Below are 27208 nucleotides of genomic sequence, written 5' to 3' on the forward strand. Positions count from 1 at the left end.
CTTCTAGGTATTTTTGGATGTTTTAACATTTCATCTCCAAAAAGGAAAAAGAAAAATTTTAAGCCAGTTAAGTGTTACTTTCCTAAATGATATTCTGGATTCCTTCCTTAACTGGATTATCAGGATTTCCTCACTAGCAAACACCTGGAAGTCCATGAAATTTTCACTTTTGGTACCTTCTATGTGATATCTACACAGTTTTGCAGTGACAATTGAGTGTCAAAATGAGGATCTAGGACTGACCATAAAACTTAAGAAACAAATAGAGTCATTGGTTCTATTTGCTGGACAAGAATATCATCTCAAACATTTCTTAGGGGGAAAAAAAGTCATTCTGTTTAGTCCAGGTTTAATTAAAATCAATTTTTTGTCCTCTTGATCTTCCAAATCAATCTGTACTTTATTTAATGTTGTAGAAATATAGCTCATAGTCAGCAATTCTTAGTAATAGTAAAGACGTAGTAGAAATAGTGCCATAGTAAGTGATTCTTTATACCTCAAGGAGAGGAGACAGCAGTCAATGTATTAGCTGGAGCCTCAAAGAAGCATACACAAAGAAAAGATTAGTCGTGCAAATTCTTTTTAGTGGAAAAGCCTGTGAATGATAAGGAACAGGCATGTTAGCCTTCATACCTCAATGAAGACCTGATGCCTGTGAAGGAAGGGGAAAGGAAAGAGCTTTAGGTAGAACAAGAACAGTGTCTTACACAAGTTTACCCCTTTTCCCATAGCAGACTAGAAGCAAGGTACAGTGCTGGTGAACTACTTCCACCATCTCCTAAATATGGAGTCGCCTCTCATTCAAAAAGCCTTTTCCTGTTATTATCACCTTCTAGCAGGAGAAACAGGGAAGATTACCCGGTGACTCACAGGCATTGCTCTTTAGGAGTTTATCTAAGAAGTAATGGCACCTATGTCATTGTATCCTATTTGCCAGAACTAGGTCACATGCCTAGCTAAGTTGTAGGGAGGCAGGAAAAGGCCATTTAGGTCGGTGGCCATGTGCTCATCCAGAATTTGTTTGTTTCTTTCTGTTAAAGAAGGTGACGATACTTGCTTGGTGGACATATAAAAGTCATTATTACGAGTGCTGGAGTTAGAGTCAACATGCAATATAATAATCCATTTATAATGTCTTTACAATAATATTATACATGAAATGAATAGAACTTTTTAATACATGGAAACTAAATCTTGATGCCCCATAAATGAATAATCAAACTGAGTGGCATATAGATATGAGCCTGTGCAGGTTTTTTTTTCATTGTATTTTTCTATTTGGATATAAATAAACTCTTTATATTTTTGATATTTGCTAGGTTTCTAGAAATATTGTGTATGTAGCATGCAGTTTCTGAATGTTACTTGTAAGAGTGTAAGCAAGTGGATATGAGTTTTGAATAAGGACCATCTGGATTGAAGCTGTATTCTGAGATGGTTGACATGTTCCCAGGTCCCCACAGCACCCATGTACAGGAAAAAGAGGTGGCTCCTAGGAGAAGGTGTCTGTGGTGTTTACAAACAAACAGAAGAATGAAAAAACAAACAACAGCCACAACCTGGGTCTACCTATATTTTTTAGCCCCTTAATTCAAGAAAGATTCATATTTCTTTCTCATCTCAGTTCCTCGGAGGACATATTATTTCTGCATTCTTATTTATGAATTCCTAGACGTTTCATAGATCAGTAATGTATAAGGTTAAAATAAACTGAAATATGTTCATTATAATTTATTCATTTGCTCTATCTCCTTATTTATTTATTTCAACTTCTTGATTTAATAGGCCACTGCAGTTGGCTCCTGACAGGAATATCTGTGAAAAACAGTATTTCTAATGTTTGAACCTCTCAGGGGTGTATCATTTACAACACTTTCAAGAATCTACTCTAATTGATGATGATTCCAGCATTAGATGATGATTTAGTAATTATAACACCATCATAACACAGTCCCCCACTTTGCAAAATCCACTACCTTGCATGGTTGGAAACATTTTGAATGTAATAAGAAACTGAATCACAGTTGCAGTTCATTCACTGGGAAGACATAAACATTCCATCTAGGCTTGGAAAAGTACAATATTTTAAACATATGAGAGGGCTTTATTTATCAAAGAGGAGTTTTGTACCAGTACAGTTTACTAGGATATAATAATCCCATGAGGATCCTGTAGTTTACTAGGTACTATGGCCAGGTACTTTTATTTATTTATTTATTTTTTAACATCTTTATTGGAGTATAATTGCTTTACAATGCTGTGTTAGTTTCTGCTTTATAACAAAGTGAATCAGTTATACATATACATATGTCCCCATACCTCTTCCCTCTTGCATCTCCCTCCCTCCCACCCTCCCTATCCAACCCCTCTAGGTGGTCACAAAGCACCAACCTGATTTCCCTATGCTATGTGGTTGCTTCCCACTAGCTATCTATTTTACATTTGGTAGTGTATATATGTCCATGCCACTATCTCACTTTGTCCCAGCTTACCCTTCCCCCTCCCTGTTACCTCAAGTCCATTCTCTAGCAGGTCTGTGTCTTTATTCCCGTCTTACCTCTAGGTTCTTCATGACCTTTTTTTTTTTTTTAGATTCCATATATACGTGTTAGCATACGGTATTTGTTTTTCTCTTTCTGACTTACTTCACTCTGTATGACAGACTCTAGACCCATCCACCTCACTACAAATAACTCAATTTCATTTCTTTTTATGGCTGAGTAATATTCCATTGTATATATGTGCCACATCTTCTTTATCCATTCATCTGTTGATGGACACTTAGGTTGCTTCCATGTCCTGGCTATTGTAAATAGAGCTGCAATGAACATTGTGGTACATGACTCTTTTTGAATTATGGTTTTCTCAGGGTATATATCCAGTAGTGGGATTGCTGGGTCGTATGGTAGTTCTATTTTTAGTTTTTTAAGGAACCTCCATACTGTTCTCCATAGTGGCTGTATCAATTTACATTCCCACCAACAGTGCAAGAGGGTTCCCTTTTCTCCACACCCTCTCTGGCATTTATTGTTTGTAGAGTTTTTGATGCTGGCCATTCTGACTGGTGTGAGATGATATCTCATTGTAGTTTTGATTTGCATTTCTCTAATGATTAATGATGTTGAGCATTTTTTCATGTGTTTTTTGGCAATCTGTATATCTTCTTTGGAGAAATGTCTATCTAGGTCTTCTGCCCATTTTTGGATTGGGTTGTTTGTTTTTTTGATATTGAGCTGCATGAGCTGCTTGTAAATCTTGGAGATTAATCCTTTGTCAGTTGTTTCATTTGCAAATATGTTCTCCCATTCTGAGGGTTGTCCTTTCATCTTGTTTATGGTTTCCTTTGCTGTGCAAAAACTTTTAAGTTTCATTAGGTCCCATTTGTTTATTTTTGTTTTTATTTCCATTTCTCTAGGAGGTGGGTCAAAAAGGATCTTGTTGTGATTTATGTCATAGAGTGTTCTGCCTATGTTTTCCTCTAAGAGTTTGATAGTGTCTGGCCTTACATTTAGGTCTTTAATCCATTTTGAGTTTCTTTTTGTGTATGGTGTTAGGGAGTGTTCTAATTTCATTCTTTTACTTGTAGCTGTCCAGTTTTCCCAGCACCACTTATTGAAGAGACTGTCTTTTCTCCACTGTATATTCTTGCCTCCTTTATCAAAGATGAGGTGACCATATGTGCATGGGTTTATCTCTGGGCTTTCTATCCTGTTCCATTGATCTATATTTCTGTTTTTGTGCCAGTACCATACTGTCTTGATTACTGTAGCTTTGTAGTATAGTCTGTAGTCAGGGAGCCTGATTCCTCCAGCTCCGTTTTTCTTTCTCAAGATTGGTTTGGCTATTCGGGGTCTTTTGTATTTGCATACAAATTGTGAAATTTTTTGTTCTAGTTCTGTGAAAAATGCCAGTGGTAGTTTGATAGAGATTGCATTCAATCAGTAGATTGCTATGTGTAGTATAGTCATTTTCACAATGTTGATTCTTCCAATCCAAGAACATGGTATATCTCTACATCTATTGGTATCATCTTTAATTTCTTTCATCAGTGTCTTATAATTTTCTGCATACAGGTCTTTTGTCTCCTTAGGTAGGTTTATTCCTAGATATTTTATTCTTTTTGTTGCAATGGTAAATGGGAGTGTTTTCTTAATTTCACTTTCAGATTTTTCATCATTAGTATATAGGAATGCAAGAAATTTCTGTGCATTAATTTTGTATCCTGCTACTTTACCAAATTCATTGATTAGCTCTAGTAGTTTTCCGGTAGCATCTTTAGGATTCTCTATGTATAGTATCATGTCATCTGCAAACAGTGACAGCTTTACTTCTTCTTTTCCTATTTGGATTCCTTTTATTTCTTTTCCTCTTCAGATTGCTGTGGCTAAAACTTCCAAAACTATGTTGAATACTAGTGGTGAGAGTGAGCAACCTTGTCTTGTTTCAGATCTTAGTGGAAATGGTTTCAGTTTTTCACCATTGAGGATGATGTTAGCTGTGGGTTTGTCATATATGGCCTTTATTATGTTGAGGAAAGTTCCCTCTATGCCTACTTTCTTGAGGGTTTTTATCATAAATGGTGTTGAATTTTCTTGAAAGCTTCCTCTGCATCTATTGAGACAATCATATGGTTTTTCTCCTTCAATTTGTTAATATGATGTATCACGTTGATTGATTTGTGTATATTGAAGAATCCTTGCATTCCTGGGATAAACCCCACTTGATCATGGTGTATGATCCTTTTAATGTGCTGTTGGATTCTGTTTGCTAGTATTTTGTTGAGGATTTTTGCATCTATGTTCATCATTGATATTGGCCTGTAGTTTTCTTTCTTTGTGACATCTTTGTCTGGTTTTGGTATCAGGGTGATGGTGGCCTCGTAGAATGAGTTTGGGAGTGTTCCTCCCTCTGCTATATTTTGGAAGAGTTTGAGAAGGATGGGTGTTAGCTCTATTCTAAATGTTTGATAGAATTTGCCTGTGATGTCATCTGGTCCTGGGCTTTTGTTTGTTGGAAGATTTTTAATCACAGTTTCAATTTCAGTTCCTGTGATTGGTCTGTTCATATTTTGTATTTCTTCCTCGTTCAGTCTTGGAAGGTTGTGCATTTCTAAGAATTTGTCCATTTCTTCCAGGTGGTCCATTTTATTGGCATATAGTTGCTTGTAGTAATCTCTCATGATCCTTTGTATTTCTGCAGTGTCAGTTGTTACTTCTCCTTTTTCATTTCTAATTCTATTGATTTGAGTTTTCTCCCTTTTTTTCTTGATGAGTCTGGCTAATGGTTTATCAATTTTGTTTATCTTCTCAAAGAGCAAGCTTTTAGTTTTACTGATCTTTGCTATCGTTTCCTTCATTTCTTTTTCATTTGTTTCTGATATGATCTTTATGATTTATTTCCTTCTGCTAACTTTGGGGTTTTCTTGTCTTCTTTCTCTAATTGCTTTAGGTGTAAGGTTATGTTGTTTATTTGAGATGTTTCTTGTTTCTTAAGGTGGGATTGTATTGCCATAAACTTACCTCTTAGAACTGCTTTTGCTGCATCCCATAGGTTTTGGGTCATCGTGTTTTCATTGTTATTTGTTTCTAGGTATTTTTTGATTTCCTCTTTGATTTCTTCAGTGATATCTTGGTTATTAAGTAGTGTATTGTTTAGCCTCCATGTGTTTGTATTTTTTACAGATTTTTTTCATGTAATTGATATCTAGTCTCATAGCGTTGTGGTCGGAAAAGATGCTTGATATGATTTCAATTTTCATAAATTTAGCAAGGCTTGATTTGTGACCCAAGATATGATCTGGCCTGGAGAATGTTCCATGAGCACTTGAGAAGAATGTGTATTCTGTTGTTTTTGGATGGAATGTCCTGTAAATATCAATTAAGTCCATCTTGTTTAATGTATCATTTAAAGCTTGTGTTTCCTTATTTATTTTCATTTTGGAAGATCTGTCCATTGGTAAAAGTGGGGTGTTAAAGTCCCCTACTGTGATTGTGTTACTGTCGCTTTCCCCTTTTATGGCTGTTAGTATTTGCCTTATGTTTCGAGGTGCTCCTCTGTTGGGTGCATAAATATTTACAATTGTTATATCTTCTTCTTGGATTGATCCCTTGATCATTATGTAGTGTCCTTCTTTGTCTCTTGTGATAGTCTTTGTTTTAAAGTCTATTTTGTCTGATATGAGAATTGCTACTCCAGCTTTCTTTTGATTTCCATTTGCATGGAATATCTTTTTCCATCCCCTCACTTTCAGTCTGTATGTGTCCCTAGGTCTGAAATGGGTCTCTTGTACACAGCATATATATGGGTCTTGTTTTTGTGTCCATTCAGTCAGTCTATGTCTTTTGGTTGGAGCATTTAATCCATTTACATTTAAGGTAATTATCGATATGTATGTTCCTATTACCATTTTCTTAATTGTTCTGGGTTTGTTATTGTAGGTGTTTTTCTTCTCTTGTGTTTCCTGCCTAGAGAAGTTCCTTTAGCATTTGTTGTAAACCTGGTTTGGTGGTGCTGAATTCTCTTAGCTTTTGCTTGTCTGTAAAGTTTTTAATTTCTCCGTCAATCTGAATGAGATCTTTGCTGGGTAGAGTAATCCTGGTTGTAGGTTTTTCTCCTTCATCACTTTAAATATGTCCTGCCAGTCCCTTCTGGCTTGCAGAGTTTCTGCTGAAAAATCAGCTGTTAACCTTATGGGGATTCCCTTGTGTGTTTTTTGTTGTTTTTCCCTTGCTGCTTTTAATATTTTTTCTTTGTATTTAATTTTTGAGTTTGATTAATATGTGTCTTGGCATGTTTCTCTTTGGATTTATCCTGTATAAGACTCTCTGTGCTTCCTGGATTGATTAAATATTTCCTTTCCCATATTAGGGAAGTTTTCAACTATAATCTCTTCAAGTATTTTCTCAGTCCCTTTCTCTTTCTCTTCTTCTGGGACCCCTATAATTTGAATGTTCGTGCGTATAATGTTGTCCCAGGTGTCTCTGAGACTGTCCTCAATTCTTTTCATTCTTTTTTCTTTATTGTGTTCTGTGGTAGTTTTTTCCACTACTTTATCTTCCAGGTCACTTATCCATTCTTCTGCCTCAGTTATTCTGCTATTGATCCCTTCTAGAGAATTTTAAATTTCACTTATCATGTTGTTCATCACTGTTTGTTTGCTGTTTAGTTTCTCTAGGTCCTTGTTAAACGTTTCTTGTATTTTCTCCATTCTGTTTCCAAGATTTTGGATCATCTTTACTATCATTATTCTAATTCTTTTTCAGGTAGACTGCCTATTTCCTCTTCATTTGTTGGGTTTGGTGGGTTTTTGCCTTGCTCCTTCATCTGCTGTGTGTTTCTCTGTCTTCTCGTTTTGCTTAACTTACTGTGTTTGGGGTCTCCTTTTCGCAGACTGCTGGTTCGTAATTCCCGTTGTTTTTGGTGTCTGTCCCCAGTGGCTAAGGTTGGTTCAGTGGGTTGTGTAGGCTTTCTGGTGGAGGGGACTAGTGCCTGTGTTCTGGTGGATGAGGCTGGATCTTGTCTTTCTTGTGGGCAGGTCCACGTTTGGTGGTGTGTTTTAGGGTGTCTGTGGCCTTATTATGATTTTAGGCAGCCTCTCTGCTAATGGATTGGGTTGTGTTCCTGTCTTGCTAGTTGTTTGGCATAGGGTGTCCAGCACTGTAGTTTTCTTGTCGTTGAGTGGAGCTGGGTCTTGGCATTGAGATGGAGATCTCTGGGAGATTTTTGCCGTTTGATATTACGTGGAGCTGGGAGATCTCTTGGGGACCAGTGTCCTGAACTTAGCTCTCCCACCTTAGAGGCACAGCCCTGATGCCTGGCTGGAGCACCAAGAGTCTTTCATCCACACGGCTCAGAATAAAAGGGGGAAAAAGAAAGAAAGAAAGAAAGAAGATGATAAAATAAAATAAAATAAAGTAAAATAAAATAAAGTTATTAAAATAAAAAAATAATTATAAAAAAAATTCTTTTAAGTAATAAAAGAACGAAAGAAAGAAAAAAAAGAGCAACCAAACCAAAAAACAAATCCACCAATGATAACAAGTGCTAAAAACTATACTAAAAAAAAAACAAAAAACAATGGACAGACAGAACCCTAGGACAAATGGTAAACAAAATCACACACAGAAGCATACACATACACACTCCCAAAAAAAGAAAAAGGGAAAAATATATATCATTGCTCCCAAAGTCCACCTCCTCAATTTGGGATGATTCATTGTCTATTCAGGTATTCCACAGATGCAGGGTACATCAAGCTGATTGTGGAGATTTAATCCGCTGCTCCTGAGGCTGCTGGGGGAAATTTCCGTTTATCTTCTTTGATCGACAGCTCCCATGGTTCAGCTTTGGATTTGGACCCGCCTCTGCGTGTAGGTCGCCTGAGGGCGTCTGTTCTTCACTCAGACAGGATGGGGTTAAAGGAGCAGCTGCTTCCGGGGCTCTGGCTCACTCAGGCCGGGGGGAGGGAGGGGTACAGATGCGGGGCGAGCCTGCAGCAGCAGAGGCCAACATGATGTTGCAGCAGCCTGAGGCACGCCGTGCATTATCCTGGGGAAGTTGCCCCTGGATCACGGGACCCTGGCAGTGGCGGCTGCACCGGCTCCCGGGAGGGGCAGTGTGGAGAGTGACCTGTGCTCGCACACAGGCTTCTTGGTGGCGGCAGCAGCAGCCTCAGCACTTCATGCCCGTCTCTGGGGTCCGCGCTGATAGCCGCGGCTTGCGCCCATCTCTGGAGCTCCTTTAAGCGGCGCTCTGAATCCCCTCTCCTCACGCACCAGGAAACAAAGAGGCAAGAAAAAGTCTCTTGCCTCTTCGGCAGCTGCAGACTTTTTCCCGGACTCCCTCCCGGCTAGCTGTGGTGCACCAACCCCTTCAGGCTGTGTTCACGCCGCCAACCCCAGCCCTCTCCCTGGGATCCGACCAAAACCCGAGCCTCAGCTCCCAGGCCCCGCCCGCCCTGGCGGGGGAGCAGACAAGCCTCTCGGGCTGGTGAGTGCTGGTTGGCGCCGATCCTCTGTGCGGGAATCTCTCCGCTTTTCCCTCCGCACCCCTGTGGCTGCGCTCTCCTCCGTAGCTCCGAAGCTTCCCCCCTCCGCCACCTGCAGTCTCTGCCCGCGAAGGGGCTTCTTAGTGTGTGGAAACCTTTCCTCCTTCACAGCTCCCTCCCACTGGTGCAGGTCCCGTCCCTATTCTTTAGTCTCTGTTTTTTCTTTTTTCTTTTGCCCTACCCAAGTACGGGGGGAGTTTCTTGCCTTTTGGGAGGTCTGAGGTTTTCTGCCAGCATTCAGTAGGTGTTCTGTAGGAGTTGTTCCACATGCAGATGTATTTTTGATGTATTTGTTGAGAGGAAGGTGAGCTCCACGTCTTACTCTACCGCCATCTTGAAGCTCCGCCTCTATTTTTTCTTTTTTAAATAGATTTTATTTTTTTAGAGAAGCTTTAGGTTCACAGCAAAATTGAGCAGAAAGTTCGGAGAGCTCCCAGGTACTCCCTGCCCCCACACAGCCCCCCATTAGCAGCATCCTCCACCAGAGCGGTAAATGTGCTATAATCAATGAAGCTGCACTGACACATCTTTATCACCCACAGTCCCTAGTTGAGTTTAGGTTTCATTTTTAGTTGTTTACATTCTATAGAGTTTGACAAACATATAACCACCCTTACAGTATCGTATAGAATAGTTTCACTGACTTATTCTGTGTTTTAAGAAGCCCTCCAGGTGATTCTCGTGCACATTAAAGTCTGGCAACCATTTCATTACAGGATAGAATTTTTTAAAGCTAAAAGTTCAAAAAATAGCCAAGAAATTAAGACTGCATTAAATCCTACATCTAAACTGAAGGAGTACTTGATTTATCCTGCTCTCCTACTCTCCTGTTTTTTATTGAGGTATATATAGTTGATTTCCAATATTATATTAGTTTCAGGTGTGCAACGTAGGGATTCAATATTTTTATAGATTATACTCCATTTAAAATTATTACAAAATAATGATTATATTTGCCTGTTCTGTGCAATATATCCTTGTTGCTTATTTATTTTATGCATGGTAGTTGGTAACTCTTAATCCCATATACCTGTCTTGCCCCTTCCTACCTCCCCCTCCCCATTGGTAACCGCTAGTTTGTTCTCTATATCTATGAGTCTGTTTCTGTTTTTTTATTTAGATTTATTTGTTTTGTTTTTTAGATTCCACATATAAGTGATAACATAGAGTATTTGTCTTTCTCTGTCTGACTTATTTCACTAAGCATAATACCCTCTAGGTCCATCCAGCATATTGCAAATGGCAAAATTTAATTCTTTTTATGGCCAAATAATGTTTCATTGTATATATTTATACCACATTCTTTTTATCCATTCATCTGTTGATGGACACTTAAGTTGCTTCCATATCTTGGCTATTGAAGTAATGCTGCTATGAACATTGGAGTGCATGTATCTTTTTGAATTACTGTTTTTATTTTCTTCAAATATATACCCAACAGTGGGATTGCTGGGTCATATGGTAGTTCTGTTTTTAGTTGTTTGAGTAAGCGCCACATTGTTTTCCATAGTAGCTGCACCAACTTAAAATACCAGCAACAGTGTACTAGGGTTCTCTTTTCTCCACATCCTTGCCAACATTTGTTATTTGTAGACTTTTTGATGATGGCCATTCGGACAGGTGTGAGGTGATATCTCTTTCTGGTTTTGATTTGCATGTCCTTGATGATTAGCAGTGTTGAGCATCTTTTCATGTGCCTGTTGGCCATCTGCATTTCCTCTTTGGAAAAGGGTCTATTCAGTTCTTCTGCCCTTTTTTAAAAAAAATTTTATTGGAGTATAGTTGCTTTACAATGTTGTGTTATTTTCTGCTCTACAGCAAAGTGAATCAGTTATACACATATCCCTGCTTTTTTAGATTTCCTTCCCATTAGGTCACCACAGAGCACTGAGTAGAGTTCCCTGTGCTATACAGTAGGTTCTCATTAGTCTTCTGCCCATTTTTTAACAAGGTTGTTGTTGTTGTTGTTTGCTGTTGAGTTGTATGAGCTATTTGTATATGTTGGATATTAACCCCTTATCAGTCATATCATTCACAAATATCTTCTCCCATTCAATAGGTTGTCTTATCGTTTTGTGGATGGTTTCCTTTGCTGTGCAAAAGCTTTTAAGTTTAACTCGGTCCCATTTGTTTATTTTTGCTTTTGTTTCCTTTGCTTTAGGAAATGGATCCAAAAAATTATTGCAATGATTTATGTCCTGCCTATGTTTTGCTCTAGGAGTTTTATAGTATCCAGTCTTACATTTATGTCTTTAATCTATCTTGAGTTTACTTTTGTATATGGTGCTAGAGAATGTTCAGTTTCATTTTTTACATGTAACTGTTATGGCCAGCAACTTTTAAAATTAAATTTTATTGAGATATAATTTACATAGAATTTTATTGAGATGTAATTTACATAGAATTCATCATATATACTTCAATGGGTTTAATCAATATTCAGGATAGAGGATATTTTCATCACCTCCAAAGTTCCCACTTCATATTTTATAATCTCTACCACCAACCCCCAGCCCACATCAGCTACTAACCTGATTTATGTCCCTAGTCTTTTGTCTTTTCTAGAATATCATATATATGGTATTATATAAAATATAGCTTTTTGTGACTGGATTCTTTCACATAGTCTAATACATTTGAAATACATCTATATTGTTACGTTTCAGACTTTATTTTTAAAAATGCCTAACCGTATTTTAGTATTTCATTTCATGGATGTACCATAATTTGTTTACTATTCATCAGTTAATGGACATGTGGGATATTTCCAGCTTTTGACTATTATGAATAAATATACTATAAACATTTATGTATATATTATAATTTCTCTTAGGTAGATACCTAGAAAGAATTTCTGTATAATTTATATTTATAAGAAACTGCCAAAGAGTTTCCCAAAATGACTAAACCATTTGGCATTCCCACTTAACTATTTTTTCAAATATCATTTTCATGTGACTATGATAATCTATTTGCATGTGTTCTTTTTATCCTACTGAAGAATTAGAACCTATAATCTTACATGTAGAAAGACAAATAATTGAGATCATAATGTTAGAATGTTTGAAATTGGGTCTGCTTTGGAAAAATAGGAATGCTAGATCAGCATCTGTGGCTCACCAGAACGTATTCCAAACAGTAGACAAACATGTCTCCTGGGAAAGATTTCTTTGTTATAAGCACTTTTATGTTTGTAATGGTCCTCTTAACAAGTGCATTATTCTAAAGGGCAAACACTCTTCACCTTAGCATCTTAGCATTCTAGCTACTTCCCTCACCTCATGTCACGTTTGCTTGCTACCTTCCCTTTGTACGTACGTCAAATTTAAAGTTGGTTGCCAACTGAATCTTATGCATATTTAATCTTAAAAAAATTCATGTAATTGAAAATAAGTAGTGAAAACTGAGGCATACATATCCATAGATATATTTAGCATCTAAAGTTTAATTGTTGGATATGTTTAGGTGACTCAAATTCTGTGTGTGTTTGTTTTTTGGCAGGGAGAGTGGAAGAGATTGAAGAGAGGAACAATAAGCCACTTTTCTAAAATATTACCTTTTAAACAATATGCTTCCTTTGAACAGGTTTTGGTTTTCTCTTCCTGCCTAGAATAGCTGGATGTCTGACTCCCAAAGCAAAGATTAAGCTTTTCTGTTTCACTTCCAAACTAGTTGAGCTCTTTTTTCTTTGGCTGAAAAATTCATTCTTATGCAGTTTAAAAGAATTTTAATCTTCAAGTTTGAAAACATAAATGAAATTAAGTCACTAATCCTTTTTTTTCTTTTTTTTTTTAAGTCAAAAAAAATCCAAGCCCAGCTGAAGGAGCTTCGTTATGGGAAGAAGGATTTATTATTTAAGGTAAGTGTCTTCCTCCCTACCCCGTCCACCTGGCTAGCTCAATACCTAAACTATCTAAAATATCATTTAGCTTAAATTTAATTTCCAGATTTTCACAAGAATTAAAGTTGTATTTGACTGAATTGAAGGTGTTTTCATTTTATTGCCTACTTAATTAATGGAGATAAATACAGATATGGTTTCCTAGGTACATTCTTAATCAAAGGCAGGCTTCATTCCAAAGTGTTTAAAGTCCCTTTGTGAGCTTCAGTTACTTTAATTCAACATTGAGGAATGTCTTTCAGAATATTTACATTAAGGAGAGCATGTACTGAACAAGTTTCCACAGATGAGGTCTACTGGTGACTTACATTCTTGACTTCCAGAGATGCCTATATAAATCTTCTTATTATAGTCTCCATGTTTAATCATGGTTGATTGATTTTGGTTATTGATACTTTATAAGACTATCAATGCCTATGTATAGGTAGACATCTATCACAAACTATGGTTATGGTTGACTAACTAATGGCCTCCCAAATATATCCACTTGCTAATCCCTGGAACCCGTGAATGTTATATTTTATGGCAAAGGAGACTTTGCAGGGGTGATTCAGTTAAGGATCTTGAGATGGGAAGATTATCCCACGTTATCTAGTATAATCGCACAAGTTTTTAATAGGAGTAAGACAGGACTGCCTAAGTAAAAAGAAGATTATGTAACCACGGAAGCTGGGGGAGGAAAGACAACGTAAAGGATTTTCCCCCTATAGCCTCCAGAAAAAACAGCCCTTTCAACACCTTGATTTTGTTCCATAAAATTCATTTCAAACTTCTGACTTTCAGAACAAAAAGAGAATAAACTGTGTTGTTGTTTAAGCCACTTAGTTCATGGTAGTTTGTTATAGTAGCAAGAAGAAACTAATAGAGATATTTCCTTTTATCTCCATTGAGCAGAGGAGATAGAAGCAGGTGCCTTTAATTGTGCCATCTGCATTCCCAAATGCGGTAGAGTGATAGAGTATTAGGCTCTTAGTAGTAGGAATAATAATTTGTTTAATAAATAAGTGCAAATTACTTTGTGCATAATATCTATTTTTCAAAAATGTGTTCACTACAATGATCATCCCAATCTATGAGTATCAGGTTTAAAGTACAGAAAATTCTTCACATTATCTAATGGTTGGAAAATCCTTTAATTTTTCTGATTAAAACAGTAAGAAATGACTTCTCACTCTTCTCCGACACACTTATTTTTGGCTTAGAATCATGGGAAGGTGTTCCTGTTATGTAAACCAATATCTATTAAATCCTTATTCCATGCAAGTCATGAGTCTGGGCACATTTTGCCATTTAGTCTTTCATAAATATGCTTCCTGCCATTCCTTTAACCTCATCTATAACAAGATATTCTCCAGCACACCAAGAAAACTTTGAATTAATTCTCATTAATGCTTACTGACTCTCAGCACTGCTCATTGCATGTGATAAATAGATAAGATAAAATTATAAAATCCAAGGTATTTGCCTGTGTACCTTCAATCTTTCATACTGAGACTCTTAAGCTCAGGGTATCTTAACTTTTACATTCAGCTTGGCCTTAGCTTTTTGCAGTCATCAATAACAAATAATTGAAATTGGCAAAAAAAAAAAAAACCCAGTGTGTGTGTGTGTGTGTTCACATTTGCAAAGAAACATCTAGTTATCTGATTTGGTTAACTTAATAAGATCAAGAATATAATAAGAGAATTCCAAGCTCCCTAGAGCTGATAAGTTTTAGGTATTAGGCTGGGAGATTTATGTAAAGATAGAAAATCATATGAGGCTTTTTAAATTTTTTGAATTTCATTTCTCAAATTGAAGAGTTATAGAAAGAAAAGTTGGGAGAAAAGAATGAGGAGATCCAATAATTTTCCATGATTTACTTCTTTGTAATATGACAGTTGTTAAATATAGATTAGTAATTTATCAACTTTCAGAAATTACCAAAATCAAGATTTGTTGAAAATCTGTATTACTTGAAAAAATGAGACATTATTTGTAAGCCTTGTTATTTTAGGCCACTTTGAGAAGAGCACTTTTATATGAAATCAAGTGAATTGTGTATGAATAGACCATGAAGTTGCATAAATTAGGATGTCTTCCCATATTCTCTCCCCAAAACACTGTTTAATTTTTATTAACTCCAATAACAAGAGATCTAGAAGCATGGCAATTTTAGTAGCTAAATTAACTTATTCAGTAGCTAAACAATGTCAACAAGGACCCAGAGTTTTTTGTTTGTTTGTGTTTCAGACGTTTTCATATCATGATCCTCACATAACTGACTTGTTCTAAGCTTTGATTGCTCATTATATAGTGATAGTGTCTAAAGAGCTATATACCTGTGTACAAAGTCAAAGAAGAAAAGGGTGCGCGGGAAGATGTTTGTCCTTGAGTGTCATAATTTTTGTAAAGGAGGAACATTTTTTGAGAAGTCTCCCTAAACTTGGGCATGCCCCCATGCAAAAATGAGACTTTAGTGTTTTCAGCTTCTACTGTGAAAGGTTGCTTCTTTTTAGAAGTAAAGAAATCTAATTGTTAATGGAGAGGCAACCAAACAATTTCTGCTATAATGTACTCATCCACTCATCTTGATGACAACTTACATTTATATCATCTCATTTGCTTAGTTTTATATCAACAGTGCACATTTTAGGTATTGTATAAACATATATTAAATAAATGAATGAATACATACATACATACATACGTATGTACATGGATACACAAGTAGATAGGTCAGGGCAGTAGAGAGTAGAAACTAATGTCTGTGACCACAGGAATCCATCCATGCACCTATTAAAATGAGTCCACAAATATTTTTGGCAATAACTTGCTGAATCCTGAGATAAGTAGCAAAATATTTTATTTCCCTGGAAGTAGTTTCCTGAGAAAATATTCAGTTTTGAATAGATTTGATGGTTTTTAGTGAAGATAATCTTTGAAGGAGCAATGCCTGCCGCTAAAACACGTGAATTTTATCTTAAAAATAATGGCATGTGCTGACAATTGCAAGACATGTTGATAAATTCAGTGTCCTTATTAATGTTTGAGAGCTGGCTTTTGATTAGGGAAGGCTGCCAGCAGCAGTAAACATTCTCTACTAAGGAAAGAACTGAGGCCCTGCGGATTGTTATTTGCCCAGGACTTGAGTTACTTTTTATCTTCCTTGATTCAATTTGGAGTTGATATTCTCTGGAATACCTACCCTCCATTTTGCGCCTCTATTTTACTTTTACATATACTTATTTTTTTAATTTCAGAAGAATTATTTTCTTAGTATAGAACAATTTCAAAACATGTCTAAATGTATAAGGCCAAAAAAAGTAAACAAAGCACTTAAAATCCCATCAGTTGGAGCACACTCAATATTTTGAAATATTTTGTATTTCTGTTTAGTTCCTTTTGTATTAGGCATAATCTGCTTTGTGATTAACATATGTATGTTAATATAGATTATATATTATACATATTCTGCTTTTTTTAAACATAAAAGTATCCTTTAGTTATAATTTCTCCATAAAAATTTAAAAGTGTAATTTTATTATATGTGTGCCAAAAGTAACTTTTTTCCTTATAAATATATGTGAATAGAGAAGATGTGGCACATATATACAATGGAATATTACTCAGCCATTAAAAAGAATGAAATAATGCCATTTGCAGCAACATGGATGGACCTAGAGATTGTCATACTGAGTGAAGTAAGTCATATAGAGAAAGACAAATATTGTATGTTATCGCTTATATGTGGAATCTAAAAAAAGTGATACAAATGAACTTATTTACAAAACAGAAATAGACTCACAGACTTAGAGAACAAATGTATGGTTACCAGGGGCAAGGGTGGCAGGGGAGAGATAGGGAGTTTGAGATTGACATGTACACACTGCTGTATTTAAAACGGATAACCAACAAGGACCTACTGTATAGCACAGGGAATGCTGCTCAATATTATGTAACAACCTAAATGGGAAAAGAACTTGAAAAAGAATAGATCCACGTATATGTATAACTGTATCACTTTGCTGTACACCTGAAACTAGCACATCATTTTTAATCAACTATACTCCAGTATAAAATAAAAAGTTAAAAAAGTATGTGTATGATGATTTTAATTTATGCTCTGATGAAAAACGTGTTCTTATTTTTATCTCAAAGTGTAGTTTTTATTGAATGTGTATCTAACTATAAAGTAATTCACTAAAATTATTGAAAACTTTTAAAGTTATTGAAACCTAATGCACATTATTTTTGGAGTTTGGATTTTTTAACTTGAATGAGGAATAACTGACAAATATGATCATATATATTTAAAGTGTACAGCATGACGATTTGATGTACAAATACATTGTGGAATGATTACCAAGATCAAAATAATGAACACATCCCTCACCTCACATAGTTAACTATTTTCCGTGTGTGTAGTGAGAAGGATTTAGATCTACTCTCAGCAATTTTGAATGATAAATACCCCGTTATTAACCACAGTCACCATGCTATACATTTGATCCTCAGCACTTATTCTTCTTATAAATGCACATTTGTACACTTTGACATCCATCACATCATTTCCCTCCTCTCTGCTCCTTGCAACCACCATTCAATTCTTTGTTCCTATAAAATCAGCCTTTTTTTTTTTGAAGATTCCACATATAAGTGACAACATACAGTATTTTCTTTCTCTGTCTGGCTTATTTCACTTAGGTTGTCACAAATGGCCTGGCTTTGGTAAGGAAAGACTTTCCCCAAATGTGGTTGTGAGGGTATCTTTTATTCCTGAAAAAGCACAGCAGAATAGTCTCCATGCAGCTCCATCAGCTGAGGTCAATGTTAGCACAGACTGTAGGGGTCCACTGTGCTCAAGACGGCCGAGGTCCTGTGGTTGGTGGTGGTGGCTAAGGTTATTGACTTCCTGAGTGGCAAAGACTGCTGAGATTCTCCTATTCTCCTTTTTCACTTGTGGGAAGATGTTCTAGCCAAGGGGATCCCTCTTACTGGCTGGTCTGGTGTGCTGGCACTCAGAGCAGTAGTGGAGCCAGAGTCCTAGGATCAGATGCATGTGGAACTACAACAGTTCCAGGATCCTGAGGCACAGGTACACTTGTGCAGCAATGGCATTGGTGTCCGTTGTGTGAGTATCTGCAGATCTCTGGGGAACTGTAGTCTGTGTCTCTGGGACTCTCCACAGTGACTCAGATTGGGAGCAGGCAGGGAGGATACAGCAGCAGCATGGACCCTGGGATGATAGGGTGCACAATGGCTTGGGGTCAGGGTACAGTAGCAGCACAGTCTTGGGATGATGGAACAAAGTCCCAACTTTGGCCCCAGGGGGCAGTCACAGAAGAGCAGTAACATATCCCTGGTGGTGGTCCATTAAATCTGTGTTGGACCTGGAGAATGGGGCTCAGACCAGCAGCAGCATAGCCCTGGCACTAACAGGTCAGAGCTATGACCTGAGACCCTGGGGTGGGACTCAGAGCATCAGTCAGCTGGTCCCCAGAAATGATGAGTCAGAGCTGGGAACTGAGAACCCAGCAAGGCAGATCTCAGAGCAGTGTAGCAGCTCCGGTCTCATATGAGGCAACATGCTGGGGCATCCCAATCCCAGAGAATGGCTACTGGGGCCCCTTGAGGGCAGGTCTCATGCAACAATAGCTCCAGCCCTGGGGAGGAGATTCAGCAGCAGAGACTCTGAGATGCTCCATCATCAGGATCAGTGTTGGTGAAAACTATAGGAATCCACAGTGGTGAGGCTTGCAGGGGTTCTCCTGTTCTCCTTTTACCTGTGCGGTGAAGTTCTTCTGTGGGGACCCCTCCTGGCACTAAGCTGCTCTAGACTGGGAGATGGAGTGATGAAGGTAAAATGCTTCCTATGCTTTTCTATGCGACCATCATCAGTTTTTGAGCGCTACAGTGTTTTTGCTACTTTTTCATTGTAGTCTAGAGCTTTTCCTGAGATATTTTCATCAGTTTATAGTTCCTTTACTATTTTTGCTGGTTTTTTTGAGAGGAGGAGAAAAGTGTTGGGATCTCCTAGCCCTTCATCTTGCTGAGGTCAACTTTCTTAAGAAAATTATAACAGTTGACTATCCCATCTGTGTAATAATAAAAAAAAAATGTTGTGTTTAATTAAGACTTCTTTAGGAATACCCAGAGAACTGGGTATTCTCATTAAAGAAAAAAGAATAAATGAATAGGTAAATAAATATGTTAGTCTGCTCAGGCTGACGTAAAAAAATACCATGGACCCGGTGGCTTAAACAACAGAAATTTATTTTCTCACAGTCTGGAGGCTGGAAAGTCTGAGATCAAGTCTGGCAGGGTTTGGTTTCTAGTGAGAGCCCTCTTCCTGGTTAGCAGAAACCACCTTCCCACTGTGTCCTCACATGGAGAACTAGCGAGCTCACTGATGTCTCTCCTTATAAGGACACTAATCCTACAGTATCAGGGTCCCACCCTTAGGACCTCATTTAACCTTAATTACCTCCTTATAGGCCCCATCTTCTAGTAAAGTCACATTAGGGGGTAGGCTTTCAACATATGAGTTTGGAGGGAGACACAATTCAGTTCATCGCAGTAATTAACTAAATAATACATGCAGTAAAGCAGTAACAAACTTTGTTGTTTGAGAAATTATAAAATGAAAATTAAATGTTTTAATTTGCCCTAAATATGATTACTGGGCAGCTTAAACACTGATTTTAAAATGTAAGCCACTCAATTTCACTTACGTACTTTTGTTGTTGTTGTTTTGGTCACTTCAAAACAATTTACGTAATGCTCCCTAGTCACCAAAAGTTAAATTTATCAGCTTGCCTATTGAGGTAGGGAATGCGAGACTGTTTGAGTTTTGATACCAGATTTTTCAGAAGGAGACGCTGCTGAGTTTAATTGGAAATTATCTCTGAACTCACTTTCATGTTCTGTAGGCTAAAGATTACATACATTCTGGCTGGGAAGCCTTTTGAACGTATATTTTGGCCATGACAACTTCCTGGACTGACTTTTCCTCTGTGGAGACCGATATATTTATGCCTCTGGTGAAGGTTCTGTTCCACATGTCATGTTGCTAACATTTGGTCTCTTTAAAGAGCATCATAAGCATCATGTCAATCCTCATTTAATATTGTGTTTATAGTACGTATACATTTATAGAAAATAATACATGATATGTTGATGGCAAATATGCCCAAAGAATGTGTTTCTTTAAAAAATTTTTATTGCTTCATTCTAGATGTGTAACCTTGAATCTGTAGAATTTAAAAATCTCTAGTAACGATAACAACTGATATATATTGAGCACTAAACATGCTTACTCCTCAAAACAACTTAGGTATATACGTATGATGCGTTGAGTATTTGTGTGTGTATATGTATATACACACATGATGTGTGTATTGGGGGGACGGGTGTGTGTGTAAAGTGAGGCCTAAAAAGCTAATGGTCCAAGGTCATCAATAGAGTAGATATTGTGTATAACTGAGAAAGGATTTACATCTATCATATACATTCATGTTCACGGTCTGTGTCTAATCCTCTTCCCTGCCTTTTTTTTTTCTTTCTTTATCTTTCTTTCTCTTGCTTCCTGTGGTCTCCCTGGTGACTGGCTCCTCATTTTGTTATCTGCCTGTTCTTCACTCTCTAAACTCCTGACCATCTTTCTATTGCTTACTAGTTGTAGCACATATTGAATAATCCATCTTGCTTTGTCCTCTGGTACTTGCAAAATCTTTGCCGATGTCCTGACCTTCAAATGCATAGACGTTTTTGGTCCCAGTATCCATCTTTTTCCCTACATTCCAGTCTTCTGAGACATTCTATTTGGATGCATCTTGCTGTTTTATGAAAAGAACTATGACATATTAGATTTCCAGCGAGGGATACCAATTTTGCGACTACTTCTATTAGTTATTCAATAAAACCAACTTCATAAAAACTACGTGTTATTCAGTGTTTGAAACACAATAATGAATTATTTAAGTTACTGCCTACATGAAGTTTATAGCCTATCGATAAAAATAGTGCCTTATATGTATTTAGCATTTTATACTCTACCCAGTGCTGTGATGTACATTATTTCATTTGATCCTCGCTACAATCTCCATGAGACAGAGAGGAGAAGTTGTAGAATCCATTTTACCATAAGGGTATTGAGACCTTGAGAAGTTTGACAATTACTCCAGGCTACCAAAACATTTATTTGCAAAGCTAATTTATTAACAGATTGAAACCATCACTATTTTATGTATTTATTTTAATATTTATTTAGTTATTTATTTAAAATTGAACTGACTTAGAGTTTCTTGGCTCAAGTATATTTGACAGAAATTTATAGTTATTCCTTTGATAACTATTTCTATCGCATAGTTATACCATTGTATCAAAATTCTGACAATTATTCTGCCGTGTTTGGTGATAGATCAGATAACACTCATTTTGAAACTCTGACATCAAAATGGCATGTGTTCTCATTGGTATTTTCTCTAGAAACCAGATGTGTTCAACTGGTATCTGCTTCTGAAAATAGGAATATTGCCACATGAATTCCCAAGTATGGATCCAACAAGTGTCAGATTATTTTCTGATGATTTGAGTCTTCTATAAGGGAATTTCATGAAGCAGTTGTCCCTTAATTTTTAAACCCTTGTATAAATTAAGATAATTTTTTGTGCATCTGTCTTTCATTAACTTACATTTATCTCATCCACGTGTTAAACCATTTTTTAATGAGCAAAAGCATTTTCAGTGCCACTCATTTGTTATGTGTCAATTTATCTCCAGTTAAGTGAGTTTTGGCCCTAAAAATATAGGCACCTTACAGAAGAGGTTAAAGGGGTTACTGATTTTATTTTCTTCCATGATTTAACAAACTTTAATTTTCAAAACACATTCATTTGTGCCTCAAAATAATTTTATGAATCAGTCAGGGCACCTGATACTGTCACCTTAGCATGTATCAGAAAAACAAGGCCTAGAGAAGGTAAAAGACTTATCTAAAATCATAGAACTAGTAAGTGGCAGAGTTTTATTCTAATCTAGGTCCTGTGACTCCACTATATCACATTTTTCAGTTATATTTCTACTTTGCTTCTTAGGGGGACCTATAGATTATACTTTTCAGAAATATTTTCTACTATACTAATTCAAAGATTAAAAGGGCAAATATGCATAGCTGGAAGTATAACTTGTTGATATAAAAAATAATCTGTTGGTAACTAATATTCAATGCATTTGCTTAAAAAACATAAGCATTTTCAGTACAAAAATAGGCTGTTTTCAGTTTAGAATTTTCAACTGCTTGAAAGAGAGGGTTTTTTTCTGACTCCCTGTATTATTATTATTATCTAACCTACTCGTTTTAAAAACTATAGTATAGAGGTATGTTCTGTGGTAAGAAACAGGAGAAATTTAACTGACCTTTTCCAAATCAGCCCAACTTTTCAGGCTCGCTCCTTCCATGTTTTAAAGCACAAAAGCCAACTAGCCTCACTTATTTTCTTATTATTCACCAGATAATGGAGTATATATGCAGGTTTTAAAAGGACATGCTTCTTATCAGAAGTCATAGCAAATTTAAATTTATTAAACATTAATTTTTCTCTGAAAATGTTGAGAATATTCCAAATACTGAAAATCACTAAAAGTACAAGATTTCTTAAGAAACCAAGCCTAGAGCTTTAAAGTGACTTATCTATGATAACACAACTTCAATCTAAGCTTCCTGACTCATGTTTATTCATTTCTCAAAAATTATTGATTGAGCACACGTTATCTGTCAGGCACTGAGCAAAGTGTTGTTTTATTTGTTGTTTTTTGATTTTGTTTTTGTTTTCCATTTCAGCAGGATTTCTTCACACTTTAGCAAGGGATTTGAAGTCAATGGATGAATTTCAGGAAGATATTGACTCCTCAGAATTTTTTCATATTTTTATGGGTTTACATATGGCATTTTTCTTGGAGAGGAGCTTATAGAATTTATCAGATTATCAAATGGTCTATACCTAGCCAAAGTTTAACAGTTTAGGAATCATTGCTTTACATATTGGCCCTCACCTTCTACCATGCTAAGCACTTTTAGGCAATGGTAAGCAGAGTTTTCTCTGGTTGTTATTGAGAATACTGTGCTTGTTTCAAGTTTCTGTCTTTTTCTTTCCTACTCTGTTCATTTATTAGAAAACTGAGGTGTATTCTGTAACTGCCAGGCTGATGATTATGTTAGAAATTATTTTTAGAAAATGTTTATAACTTTAAATATGTTTTTAAATTTTACCATTTTGATGAAATTTTATCATTAATTAGAGATTTGAAAAAAAAGTTATGACCTATCCCATAGGAAAATAAAACATGTTAAGTGATTTAAGCCAGGTATTGTAAATACATTTTAAAAAGTGAATATCTTTGTGTGTCCCTATCCCATACCCTGTGCCTGCCTATCCAATACCTTGCTAAAGGGTCATGGGGTTATTTTCCACTGAGCTTGGGTCTAGTCTTGACGTCATCCTCATTCCAAGCATCTCCTAAAAGTCAGTCACAGTTGGTACCTATCTGCCATCCTTGATCCCTGAATGAGCTCTAAATATTTTGCCTATAGCCAGCCTTCAGTGTCTAGAGGGACACTCTGCAGTATTTGCTCACCAACATCTTACCATTGTAGCAAATGATAAATGTTATATATTTGCAAAGTGTTTGTAGAGAAATGGTCTAAAGGCTAAGGAATGTTAGGGAATAAGGCATAAGTGTGAATTTTTCTGCAGAGAATCAAAATAAAGACAATTAACTTTATTTTTTTTTAACGTCTTTATTGGAGTATAATTGCTTTACAATGTTGTGTTGGTTTCTGCTGTATAATAAAGTGAATCAGCTATACATATACATATATCCCCATATCCCCTCCCTCTGGCGCCTCCCTCCCACCCTCCCTATCTCACCCCTCTAGGTGGTCACAAAGCACCGAGCTGATCTCCCTGTGCTATGCAGCTGCTTCCCACTAGCTATCTATTTTACATTTGGTAGTGTATATATGTCCATGCCACTCTCTCACTTTGTCCCAGCTTGCCCTTCCCCCTCCCCGTGTCCTCAAGTCCATTCTCTACGTCTGCGTCTTTATTCCTGTCCTGCCCCTAGGTTCTTCAGAACCACTTGGTTTTTTTTAGATTCCATATATATGTGTTAGCATATGGTATTTGTTTTTCTCTTTCTGACTTACTTCACTCTGTATGACAGACTCTATTTGTTGTTTTTCCCTTGCTGCTTTTAATATTTTTTCTTTGTATTTAATTTTTGATAGTTTGATTAATATGTGTCTTGGCGTGTTTCTCCTTGGATTTTTCCTGTATGGGATTCTCTGCACTTCCTAGACTTGATTGACTATTTCCTTTCCCATGTTAGGGAAGTTTTCAACTATAATCTTTTCAAATATTTTCTCAGACCCTTCCTTTTTCTCTTCTTCTTCTGGGACCCCTATAATTCGAATGTTGGTGCATTTAATATTGTCCCAGAGGTCTCTGAGACTGCCCTCAATTCTTTTCATTCTTTTCTCTTTATTCTGCTCTGTGGCAGTTATTTCCACTATTTTATCTTCCAGGTCACTTTTCCGTTCTTCTGCCTCAGTTATTCTGCTATTGATTCCTTCTAGAGAATTTTTAATTTCATGTATTTGTGTTGTTTATCATTGTTTGTTTGCTCTTTAGTTCTTCTAGCCCCTTGTTAAACGTTTCTTGTATTTTCTCCATTCTATTTCCAAGATTTTAGATCATCTTTACTATCATTACTTTGAATTCTTTTTCAGGTAAACTACCTATTTCCTCTTCATTTGTTTGTTCTGGTGGGTTTTTACCTTCCTGCTTCATCTGCTGCATATTTCTCTTTTGTTTAACTTACTGTGTTTGGGGTCTTGTTTTCACAGTGTGCATGTTCATAGCTCCCGTTGTTTTTGGTGTCTACCCCCAGTTGGTGAGGTTGTTTCCATGGCTTGTGTAGGCTTCCTGGTGGAGGGGACTGGTGCCTGTGTTCTGGGGTGAGACTGGATCTTTTCTTTCTGGTGGGCAGGGCCATGTCTGGTGGTGTGTTTTGGGGTGTCTGTGAGCTTAGAAGGATTTTAGGCAGCCTCTCTGCTAGTGGGTTGGGTTGTGCTCCTGTCTTGCTAGTTGTTTGGCATAGGGAGTCCAACACTGGAGCTTGCTGGCCGTTGGGTGGAGCTGGGTGTTAGTGTTGAGATGGAGACCTCTGGCAGAGCTCTTGCCGATTGATATTCTGTGGAGCCGGGAGGTCTCTGGTGGTCCAGTGTCCTGGACTCGGCTCTCCTACCTCGGAGGCTCAGGCCTGACACCCAGCTGGAGCACCAAGACCCTGTCAACCACACAGCTAAGAATAAAAGGAAGAAAAAAAAGGAAGGAAAAAAATAAAATAAAGTAAAATAAAATAATAATAAAATTAAAAATAAAATTTTAAAAAGATAAAAAAATAAAAAGAGAGCAACCAAACCAATAAACAAATCCACCAATGATAACAAGCACTAAAAACTAAACTAAGATAAACATAAAAATCAGAAAAAAATCAGTCTCAGACAGCTAACCCCAAGTCTACTTTTGCTCCCAAAGTCCACTGCCTCAATTTTTGGAACATTTGTTGTCTATTCAGGTATTCCACAGATGCAGGGTATATCAAGTTGATTATGGGGATTTAATCTCCTGAGGCTCCTACTGCTCCTGAGGCTGCATGGAGAAATTTCCCTTTCTCTTCTTTGTTTGCACAGCTCCTGGGGTTCAGCTTTGGTTTTGGCCCTGCCTCTACATGTAGGTCGCCTGAGGACGTCTGTTCCTGCCCAGACAGGAGGGGGTTAAAGCAGCGGCTTATTAGGGGGCTCTTGCTCTCTCAGGCTGGGGGGAGGGAGGGGTACGGTAGTCATAATTGGAATGCGGGGCAAGCCTGCGGGGCAGAAGCCAGCATGACATTGCAACAGCCTGAGGCACCTCATGTGTTCTCCCGGGGCAGTTGTCCCTGGATCACAGGACCCTGGCACTGGTGGGCTGCACAGGTTCCTGGGGGGTATGGATAGTGACCTGTGCTTGCACTCAGGATTCTTGGTGACTGCAGCAGCAGCATTATTGTTTCATGCCCATCTCTAGGGTCCAAGCTGACTGCTGCGGCTCACGCCCGTCTCTGAAGCTCACTTAGGCAGTGCTCTGCTTTCTGTGGGCACACAGGGAAGGAATACCCTCTCCTCGCGCACCCCGAAACAATGGTCTCTTGCCTCTTCAGCAGGTCCAGACTTTTTCCCTGACTCCCTTCGGCTACTTGTGGTGCACTAGCCCCCTTCAGGCTGTGTTCACACAGCCAACCCCAGTCCTCTCCCTGGGATCGGACCTCCGAAGCCTAAGCCTCAGCTCCCAGCCCCCTCCTGCCCCAGCGGGTGAGCCAACAAGCCTCTCAGGCTGGTGAGTGCTGCTCGGCACCGAGCCTCTGTGCGGGAATCTCTCCGCTTTGCCCTCCGCCCCCCTGTGGCTGTGCTCTCCTCCATGGCTCTGATGCTTCCCTCCCGCCCACCCCCCATCTCCACTAGTGAAGGGGCTTCCTAGTGTGTGGAAACCTTTCCTCCTTCACAGTTCCCTCCCAGGGATGCAGGTCCTATCCCTATTCTTTTGTCTCTGTTTTTTCATTTTTCTTTTGCCCTATCCAGGTACCTGGGGAGTTTCTTGCCTTTTGGGAAGTCTGAGGTCTTCTGCCAGCATTCAGTAGGTGTTCTGTAGGAGTTGTTCCACATGTAGATGTATTTTTGATGTATTTGTTGGGAGGAAGGTGATCTCCACATCTTACTCCTCCACCATCTTCCAAACAGCTTGACAATTAACTTTAGACCAGCCCTAGACTATTTCTCCTTGTGTCTGAGATGCTGGGATGAGCCTTGAGTTGCTGACCTTTTCTACCTATTCTTCTCCTGTCCATCATGTTGCATGTATGTTTTGGCTTAGCCAGCTGTCCTCCCACTCTGAGGGGCCCTCAGCCTTTACTAAGTTCAGCTGACTTTGCACAAGTCCTTGCTTGGAGCATATATAGAGCAGTGGCGCCATCATGGGGAAAGTCACTCTTTTCGTGGGACTTGCCTGGTATACTGCTATTTCAGTTCTAGGCACAACAGCCACTAATTGATGCACTGGTTTCTTTAGGTCCTAAATGCTTCTATTTTTTAGTACATTAAAACATTTTTTTTTTTTCAGTGAGAAACATCTGTTTCTTCTGGGCACACTTAAAGTTCAACATGTGCTTCTGAGCAGAAATTG

At 37.7% G+C, this 27208-nt stretch overlaps 1 protein-coding gene across 2 annotated transcripts in view; it reads left to right on the plus strand.

Annotated features, from left to right (window-relative positions):
- LUZP2 (leucine zipper protein 2) overlaps nucleotides 1-27208 on the plus strand; it is a 425211-nt gene that overhangs the window by 293175 nt on the left and 104828 nt on the right. For both annotated transcript variants that reach the window (XM_059929605.1, XM_059929606.1), the window contains exon 7: nucleotides 12843-12905. In XM_059929605.1, the coding sequence (XP_059785588.1) occupies nucleotides 12843-12905 (63 nt within the window). The remainder of the gene's footprint in view (nucleotides 1-12842; nucleotides 12906-27208) is intronic.

The sequence above is a fragment of the Balaenoptera ricei genome, chromosome 8 (genome assembly GCF_028023285.1).
Source record: "Balaenoptera ricei isolate mBalRic1 chromosome 8, mBalRic1.hap2, whole genome shotgun sequence".
Classification (NCBI taxonomy): Eukaryota; Metazoa; Chordata; class Mammalia; order Artiodactyla; family Balaenopteridae; genus Balaenoptera; species Balaenoptera ricei.